Below are 10,000 nucleotides of genomic sequence, written 5' to 3'. Positions count from 1 at the left end.
GGACCAGTTTGAGTTTTAGACCATTGGAGTGAGGACAAAGAGAGTAAAGAGAGTAAAGTGAGGACATGTTGGCCAGTCCTCAGTTTCTGAGAGCCTTTAAAGGCCTGTTTGAGGGTCAAGACTTGATTTTAGGGATAAGGTTATAATGAGGTTAAGGGTCGGTTTAGGGTCAGGGGTCGGGTTAGGCGCTTAGTTGTGATGGGTAAGGTTAGGGTAAGCGGCTAGAGATTGCATTGTGTCAATGAATGTCCTCATAAAGATAGATGTACAAGAATGTGTGTGTGTGTGTGTGTGTGTGTGTGTGTGTGTGTGTGTGTGTGTGTGTTTACCTCACTCAAAGGCACAGGCTCAGTGAAGAAGTTACTGGAGTCTCTCTCCTGCAGTTGTTCTAGAGTGCTGCGCAACAACACCAGGAACGGAGTCAACTGCATCTCTAACGCCAACTCCTGCACCTTGAGCTGAACACACAACATTACACACTTCACACTGGTCTGAGGCTAAACACACGTCATACTGGTCTGAGGCTAAACACACGTCATACTGGTCTGAGGCTAAACATAGTAGCATGCACTTCAAGTTTAAGTAAATCATCAACGTCGTCCCTCACTGGTCAATGGCTAACTTTAAAGGTGTTGTAAGCGATGTTGGGTGACGTCACTGCTTGTTGATGTTTAAAGTATTGTCAAACAAAACGGAGGCTAGCTCGACCCTCCCTCCTCCTCCTCCTCATCCGCACACTAACCCCCCAAACCCCACCACAAATCCTTCTTGTCGGTGATTGGCTGGAGCAGTTTGTTATGTTTCGTGGTGCGGGTGAGCCCAGTATGTTCTTGTTGCCGATGTGGAGCCTGTGGTGTCTGCAGAGACCTCGTGTCTTACAGTGTGTTCAGGGGACAGGCAGCTAGCGGATAGTGAGGAGATGTTTGCTGGATGTGACAAAAAATGTTTTGGCCTAAAAAACGCTTGACATCGCTTATACCCCTTTTCCACCAAGGCAGTGCTGGTGCCGGTCCGGAGCCGGTGCCTACTCGCGAACCAGCTCTTTGTGTTTCGACGGCCAAAGAACCGGTTCTCGGCCAGGAAAATTGGTTCCAAAGCGGCACCAACTCTTTGCTGGACTAGAACCGTTCTTTACCACGTCATGCTGACGTCGGGGGCTGGGGGCGGGGCTACTGTCAACCTTCTTCTCGAACGTAACCTCCGTCTATAGTAATCCAGACCAGCAGCACAAATGTGTTCTGAACGTCTTCTTCTGACCCCAATATAGGATCGCAAAGCCAGGAGAAACATTTGCAGAAAGACGATGTAATTGTTATGCCTGAAGTTGGCGCAAGCGTTTCTGGGAAAGCTAAGATGTATGGCAACGTACACAGTGACGCAACGACGTCGTCCGCTGGGCTCTCTAGTCAGTGGAAAATCAAACAGGTTCTGAGAAGGTTCGCAAGTACCCCTTTTCCACCAAGGCAGAGCTGGTGCTGGTTCGGAGCCAGAGCCTAGTTTCAAATCGGTTCTTTGTTTTTCCACCGCCAAAGCACCAGCTCCGAACCAGTAAAACTGGTTCTTAAGTAGCACCAAATCATTGCAGGGTCTAGAACGGAGCCAAGAAAGAACCGCTTGCGTCAGGGGCTGGGGGCGGGGTGACCGTGGCCAACAAGACTGAAGAGAAACTTGTGACCGCCATTTTTAAATAGCAGCTAGTCGAGCTAATAGCAGCTCGATTATAATATCCGTCTATGTAAGTTACGGCGAGCTGCACGAACGCGTTGGATTCCGATGTATTTTTGCAAACCCATGAGCGTCCATAGTATTGCAACGTCCGTTATTGTTGATGGCTTGTTCGAGATGCATCGGAGCGGCGAGGACCGATCGGAGCTGCGGGAGTGTTTGGAGAGCATACGACTCCTTGTGCTTTTAGATCGCTATCGCAGTGCTTTTATGTCATGCGGCGATCGATCTGCGAGAAGCCGATGCATCTCGAACAAGCCTGGCGTGTTTGTGTTTGGCGCTACCGCACTAGCGGTTGCTGGGCAACATGAGACGTATACAGTGACGTAAGATCTGGCTCTGTTGTGGCTCTCTAGCCGGTGGAAAGGCAAACCGGTTCTTAGTAAGCTCGTCAGTCGAACCAACTCTGAACCAGCTCTGGCTCTGGCTCTGAACCAGCACCCGGTTCTTGTTGGTGGAAAAGGGGTAAAGTTGAACCAACACCAGTTCCGAACCAGTTCTCTTTTGGTGGAAAGGGGGTATTAGAGCACCTTTAAAGTTACCATGAAATCAAAATGGACTATTCTAATTGAAGTCAAGGTTATCATAGTTAACGAAAACCCTAATAATAACTACAACTAAAACTTAAAAATGAATAAAAACTATATAAACACTAATAAAAAGTCAAAAGCATACAACAACTTTATAATTCAGAAATTATAACAATAAAAACTAATTCAAAATATTCGTAAAACAATAATAGTATCTCAATTAAATTAAAATAATCCTGCAGTGTTTATTGTAAATGATTTATCAGTGCACATCATTATTGTTTTAATAATCTTGAATCAGAATCAGTTCCTCTTGCAGCATCTCTTCTCTTCTCTGATGATGTGGGCGGAGCAACCTGTCACTCACATGAGATCAGCCAATAGCAAACCACAGCCATCCAGTCATCCAATCAATTCCCCACGGACACAATCAAGCCCCGCCCACATTTGTTCTTGTTCCTGAAGTTGTTTAAAAGCAGGGCAGGCCTTAATTTCATCCACTGGGAATTGACTGGATAATGAAAAGAACGGTTGCAACAAATGTCTTTTAACTTTAATGGTCAATTTTGATTTCATGCTGACTTCTGCAGAGAACTGAAGTGCTTAAGGTTGATCAGAGCAGAGTCTGGGTTACAGATCAAACCCAAGCGGGAACCGTCCTGTCTCTCTCTTGAATCCAGCACTTAAGTGACTTAAACTGCAGTTCATCGAAGGGCCACTAGAGACAGGCTAGTGTTAAAATGCCCAACTTTACAGCAGAAAAACACGTTTACAGTCTGGTGCAAAAAGTGGTTTTGGTCTATAAAGCTAATTGTGTCCTTCATGATGACTGAGCGGGGTGAATTTTTTAGAACTCATCCGTTTCAATTATATTAAGCCTTTAAGTTCTGCATAATTAAGGGCGTGGCCTCTTGAGTGACAGGTGGATTGTCGCTGATGTCACTACTAGCATTTGTCTGCTGTCTGTTAGCCAGGGTTCCCACACCTCGGTTAACTTCAAATTCAAGGACTTTCCAGGTCCAATACCCTCAAACTGAAGGACTTAAAGTCCCTGTAAAGGCAATTCTAAAAAAAAATTCTAAACACATTATAAATGTTAGAAATGTATTATTAAAACATTACAAAGACTGTGAACTGTGAAGTACTGAATTGTGGAGTTAGACCGTTAAACTGTTTTTCACCATTGCTGTGTTCCGGATTTTTTGGGCGGGGCTAAAACGGGGGCTCGATGATGCACTTAAGCCCCTGAGCTCCTAGACACGCCCCTACTTGATGACGCACTGGAGCCCCTGACGCTGGCCCCTCCCCTAACAATATAGCACATGATTCATTCACATCAGTTTGCCGATCGCGAGTTACTGTCAGTACTATTAGTTACTACAGCCTACAGTTTGCTAGCTAGCTATGCCTTCGTCACGGAAATGAGTACTACCTGGATGCGATCACGTACAAAACAGATCGGTGTCCTTATTTAAATTTACGAAAAACGATCACATCAAGAAGAGGTGGATTAATTTTGTGAAGAGCCACCTTGATGGAGAGCTGAGGATCACCGCCAAAACCCGCCTCTGTAGTGATCATTTTACACGGGATAGTTTTATAAACTTTCGTCGGAGACAACTGGGATTCACAGATAATCCGCTGTTACTGGTGAATGGGGCCGAACCGACTATCTCCCGTCTCGGCCTTCATGGTGCCATCGTCGGCAGTGCGAGCCCACCAATGAGTGTAAGTTGCCTTGTGTGCTTATGTATAATTATAGTAGGTAACGTTAGTCCAGGCTCGAACATGGCTTTGTAAAACCTAGGAGCATCCATTCCGGCTGTAGCGGTGACAGTTGAGTGTGGCGACGGCAGCTTTCCCGCGAGTGGGCGTGGTTTCAGCGCAGCCAGCGGACACGCCCCCAGCGTTTGAGAGCAGAGACTACTGCTCATTTTTTCAAGATTTTGATAACTTATTTTATGGACTTGCCGGCTTTTTTTATCATTCAAATTTGGCTGGGTGGCTAATAACACGTTTCTGTGGTGTGACAAACTCAGAACACATACTTAATTTTGACTTTACAGGGACTTTAATGTGGGGACACATTTCAAGTGAGAGCAAGGTTACGTCGTGTTTCCTTGTAAGATACATTGTTACAGTTCTGCGCGAGTGAACGTCATGGCAACGTACAACACAAAGTACCTGACGCGGGAAACACTTAACGTAACACGTAAATGCGCGTAACTAACGTAAATCAAGCAAGCTAGTGCGCATAGGCCACGAAGTGTTGGCGAAATAACACATTAGCGGACCGGAGGGAATAATATGGAAATTTTTCCAGAAAACGTCTTGCACAATATAAATTCAAACACTTTCAAGATTTTTTTTTTTCTTCCAGATTCACAAACTTTCAAGGATTTCAAGGACTCGTGGGAACCCTGGTTAGCGTCACGTCACCTCAGCTAATCCGCCTCGCTGCACATTTTCTGTTATCACTCTGGGCTTCTGAAATGCTCTTCTGACGGACACTACGCCCATGTTTCTCTCCAGTCTAGGATTAAACCCTACTCTTGCTCTGTTTCTGCTGGTATCAGAGGAGAGGGTTGAGGCTCACAGTCTCTCTCTTCAGCTTCTCCCTCTTGCGGATGAGCTCCACCAGCAGCCGCGCTCGCTCCAGGTCGTGCCGCAGTCTCTGCCACGCTTTCAGCTGCTCCTTCAGGACCGAGTGCTTCTCCTCGCCGTCCCTCTGGGAGAACACACACACACACACACACGCAATGTCATCCTTGTGTTTCTCCACAACGGACCAGCATGGTCATCTAAGCTTTTTAAGACCTGCACAAATAAAATCTCACAGCATTTGGGTGGAGCAACGTCTATGGCAACATCCAAACCATAATATGACGATTTAAACAACTTTACAGTTCAAATGGTAGTAAAGTGTAATTTATTCCTGTGATCAAAGCTTTTTTGAACAATTTTCAGCATCATTACACATCATTCAGTGTCACATGATCCTTCAGAAATCATTCTAATATGATGATTTGATGCTCAAGAAACATGTACGTCGTGTACATTTTTTTTTTCAAAATTCTTTGATGAATAGAAAGTTCAAAAGAACAGCATTTATTTAAAATAGAATATTTTCTAACATTATAAATGTCTTTACTGTCACTTTTGATCAGTTTAACTCATCCTTGATGAATAAAAGTATTGATTTATTTGATTTCTTTCCCCAAAAAATAAAATTAAAATTCTTCCTGACCCCAAACTTCTGAACGCTAGTGTTTAATGTTACAAAAGCTTTAGATTTCAGATAAATGATGTTCTTTTGAACTTTCTATTCATCAAAGAATCCTGAAATAAAAATGTAAAGAACTGTTTTCAACATTGATAATAATAATAAATGTTTCTTGAGCATCAAATCATCATATTAGAGTGATTTGTGAAGGATCATGTGACACTGAAGACTGGAGTAATGATGCTGAACATTCAGCTTTGATCACAGGAATAAATTACACTGTACTGTATATTCACATAGAAAACAGATGATTTACATTATAATAATATTTCACAATATTACAGTTTTTGTTTGTATTTTTAATCAAATAAATGCAGCCTTGGTGAGCAGAAGAGACTTCTTTTAAAAACATAAAAAAATCTTACTGATCTAAAACTTTGACCGGTAGTGTATATATAAAATTTGGATTTCATACATTTATTTCTTTTTCAAACTAAATCCTGTCATCCAGCATCTCCTTCCTCTTTCATCCTCATCACAAACATGTGCTTTAGGTGGACGGATCAATACAGTACAAAGAACATCAAAAAAATTTAGGATGTTGGAAAATAATGTATTTTCTGTTCACCAAATGCCGTTTAATCTTCGCTATTGCTTCAATGCAAATGAACAAGTGCGCCGTTATTTGTTGTGTAGACGTGTGTGTTCAAGTGAGCCAGATATGAGCAGATTCTGCGCAACACACTGTTTTTAATATATCGTGATGACTCACAAGTATTTGTGCTAAATCTGCACGAACTTCCCCAGAAAAGGGAGTAAACATTATATGATTAACAAGCAAAATTGGCTCGTGATGTGACAGCGTTTCCGGCCACAGGTGATTTTTACCCGCGTGTGCCGGTTGTTTATTTTAAACCCTGGCGGTTACCCTGCTAAACCACAAAGCCACTGTGCTTTTTAAAAGTTTGCATGTATGAAATTCAAGTTACCAGCCATTTCAATGCTTGATACAAGTTGCTTTTTTTACTTTCTCAAGTTACTTTTTTTACTTTCTCAAGTTACTTTTTTTACTTTTTCAAGTTATTTTTTTTTACTTTCTCAAGTTACTTTTTTTTACTTTTTCAAGTTATTTTTTTTTTACTTTCTCAAGTTACTTTTTTGCTTTCTCAAGATACTTTTTTACTTTCTTAAGTTACTTTTTTACTTTTTCAAGTAACTTTACTTTCTCAAGATACTTTTTTTACTTTCTAAAGTTACTTTACTTTCTCAAGTTGCTTTATTTACTTTTTCAAATTGCTTTTTTTACTTTCTCAAGTTACTTTTTTTACCTTCTAAAGTTACTTTTTCTACTTTTTCAAGTTACTTTTTTTACTTTCTAAAGTTACTTTACTTTCTCAAGATACTTTTTTACTTTCTTAAGTTACTTTTTTTACTTTTTCAAGTTACTTTTTTTACTTTTTCAAGTTGCTTTTTTACTTTCTCAAGTTACTTTTTTACTCAAGTTGCTTTTTTTTTACTTAAGTTACTTTTTTACTTTCTCAAGTTACTTTTTTACTTTCTCAAGTTACTTTTTTACTTTCTTAAGTTACTTTTTTTTACTTTTTCAAGTAATTTTTTTTTACCATTTCAAGTTATTTTTTTTTACTTTCTCAAGTTACTTTTTTTTCTTTTTCAAGTTAATTTTTTTGTACAATTGAGCTTTTTGAGTGTTTGTGAGTCCGGCGTGGAGGCTGCATGCACTGACCGTGGGGGTGAGCGGCTCGGCGTTGCGCTGTGACTGCAGGTGTGTCTGCAGACGCCGCAGGAGAGGAACGCCGTTACGACTCTGTCTCTTCAGCGTCCAGTAGCTGTGCAGTCTCTGCATGAACTGACTCTTCCTTTGCACCGTCAGGTTACTGGTGATCTTACTCAACCTAAACCAGAAGACACCACACACTCAACTCCACACCAGTGCTCTTGAACAGAGGTCGACCGACAGATCGGCTGTGTCAAAACAAACTCCACGAGGCGTCAGTGATGGTTTATTTGGCGGTCTCGTACTTCTCAGCCGCCACACACATACATGTATATATTTAAGAAATATTTGCATATATATACACTGTATTATATACATAATTTATATTATATATAAATATTTTATATATAAAAATATATACATGCATGTATATACACAGTACAAACACATATATATTGTAAACACAAACTTTTATTTTGGATGCGATTAATCGTTGTCCAGCACTTCAATATATTAGCAATATATTAATATTTGTTAGATTTAAAAATTTTCATGGTTAAGTACCATTTTAAAATGTTTGTGTTTTAAAGTTCAGCACTATTTTGTATGTCATGTTTGTTTTCATTAAGTATTCATTTAAAAAAATATCGGTTAATTAATGAGTTATCGGCCAGTGTGGTTATCGGTAAAAACCACAATCGGTCGACCTCCGCTCTCGATTAACTTTGCATATTTCATTTCACAATAATATTTCCAAAAGAGCCGACACGCTGTCAAAATAAAAGTCTGCTTCTGACACTTATCAGACAAACAGAAAAACGAAACCGTCGATGCTGACGATCACACAATTCCAAATTCCGTTATATTGGACTCGACACTCCCAAAATGATTTATGAATAAATGATTTTTTGATAAAATTAAATGTTAAAGTTGTTTCTCTTAGCATTAGTTAATGCACTGAACTAATATAATTTGTCATGTTTGTTTTTGATTATCGACCCAGCCCAGTTATCGATAAAATCCCCTCCGCTCTTGAATATGTTCACTTTGCGCATTTCATTTGACAATAATATTTCCCGATATAATAAGAGCCCGACAGGCTGTCAAAATAAAAGTCCGCTATTCACACTTATCAGCCAAACAGAAAAACGTAACAGTCGATGGAAATTAGTTATATCGGTCGACCAAATTTTTTTTTTTATAAATGTTTACCGTATTTTCCGCACTATAAGGCGCACTTAAAAGCCTTTAATTTTTTCAAAAAACGACAGTGCGCCTTATAATCCGGAGCGCCTTATATATGGATCTGGCGCCTTATGTTAACGTCTGTTAAACAACCGCTGACTTAAACCTTGTTTATACTTTCGCCTGACACCGGAACGCGAGCCTCCGCTGACTGCGCGCGCAACTCCCCAAACAGACGAGCCTTTTATACTTGACGCAACTGTTTTGTTTTAGACTGAACACCAGACCATATAACTGCCGGTGTGATGAGATGTACTAATATCCGTCTGCTCGGGCAGATTCGGCTCAAAGTCATGCATCTTCGGATTCAGAGGCGCGCGCGCTGTTAAGCCGAATCTGCCTGAGCAGACGGATATTATTTTTTTTTATTAACTTCGCGCTCATGCGGACGCGTCGAGTATAAACAAGGTATCTTGGTTTACATTTGGACTTTGGATGTGATCTTTGGCTTGAAAAGGTTGGTGACCACTGCATAACGCAAACCCAGTCAAACGTTTGACTGCAGTATCTTCTATTCTATGCGCCTTATAATCCGGTGCGCCCTATATATGAAAACAGTTCTAAAATAGGCCATTCATTGAAGGTGCGCCTTATAATCCGGTGCGCCTTATAGTGCGGAAAATACGGTATTTGATAAAAGCAAATATCCTGCGTATTTTTGTACATTTTCATGGTTCAGTGCCGTTTAAAATTTTTGTAATAAAGTTCAGCACTATTTTATGTGTTATGTTTGTTTTCATTAAGTATTCATTTTAAAAACTATCAGTTAATTAATCAGTTATCAGCCATTGTGGTTATCGGTAAAATCCAATATCGGTCGACCTCCGCTCTTGAATAACTTCGCATAAATGCAAAATTCATAATATTTCCTAAAGAACACGACACACCGGCAAAATAAAAGTCTGCTTCTGACACTTATCGGCCAAACAGAAAAACGTAACGGTCGATGCCGATGATTACACAAATCCAAATCCCGTTATATATCGATCGACAACTCACAAATGATTTATGAATAAATAATTTGTTTAAAAAAGCAAATATCCTGTACTTGTGTGGAGGAATACACGGCACTGACACCACCGGTGCGGCCGCTCTCCTCTCCGCCAGGATCTTTCTGGCCCTCTTCATCTTCAGTCGTGATTTAGCTTTAGCTCTCTTCGCCCGCTCCGAGCTCCAGCCCTTCCCATCTTCCTCTCCACCTGCCTCATCCTCCTCTTCCTCGGCCTCACCCTCGCTGGGGGAGGAGCCTGCGCTGGCCCCGCCCGCACCTGTGCTGGCCCCGCCCACACCTGCCAGCGGCCGGGCCGACCCGGGTGGCGTGTGAATGTCACAGTACGCCGTTTTGCGCACGCTAAAGGACGTCCCATTGGCGCCGGTCTCGCGCACGGGCTCCATCTTCATGTAGAGGCCGGCCTGTTGGGCGCAGGTCACGTGGAAGGCGGTGTAGCAGTTTGCTTTGTGGCACTGGATGCAGGCGCCGGAGCCGCGCTGTTTGCAGATGTAGCATGTTAGCTTCCAGCGCGCGGGAGGGATGTGCTCGAT

The 10,000-nt window shown here is 41.6% G+C and overlaps 1 protein-coding gene across 1 annotated transcript in view; it reads right to left on the bottom strand.

Annotated features, from left to right (window-relative positions):
* brpf1 (bromodomain and PHD finger containing, 1) overlaps positions 1-10,000 on the bottom strand; it is a 41,077-nt gene that overhangs the window by 19,466 nt on the left and 11,611 nt on the right. Inside the window, exons 5-8 of the mRNA XM_084388696.1 lie at positions 9,507-10,000; positions 7,223-7,391; positions 4,852-4,983; positions 330-458 (exon numbers count right to left, since the gene is read on the bottom strand). The exon at positions 9,507-10,000 is cut by the window's right edge and continues 42 nt beyond it. Of these exons, the coding sequence (XP_084244822.1) occupies positions 330-458; positions 4,852-4,983; positions 7,223-7,391; positions 9,507-10,000 (924 nt within the window). The remainder of the gene's footprint in view (positions 1-329; positions 459-4,851; positions 4,984-7,222; positions 7,392-9,506) is intronic.

Source organism: Rutilus rutilus, assembly GCF_951802725.1.
Source record: "Rutilus rutilus genome assembly, chromosome: 19".
Taxonomy (NCBI): domain Eukaryota; kingdom Metazoa; phylum Chordata; class Actinopteri; order Cypriniformes; family Leuciscidae; genus Rutilus; species Rutilus rutilus.
This window is presented reverse-complemented; position numbering and strand designations above follow the sequence as displayed.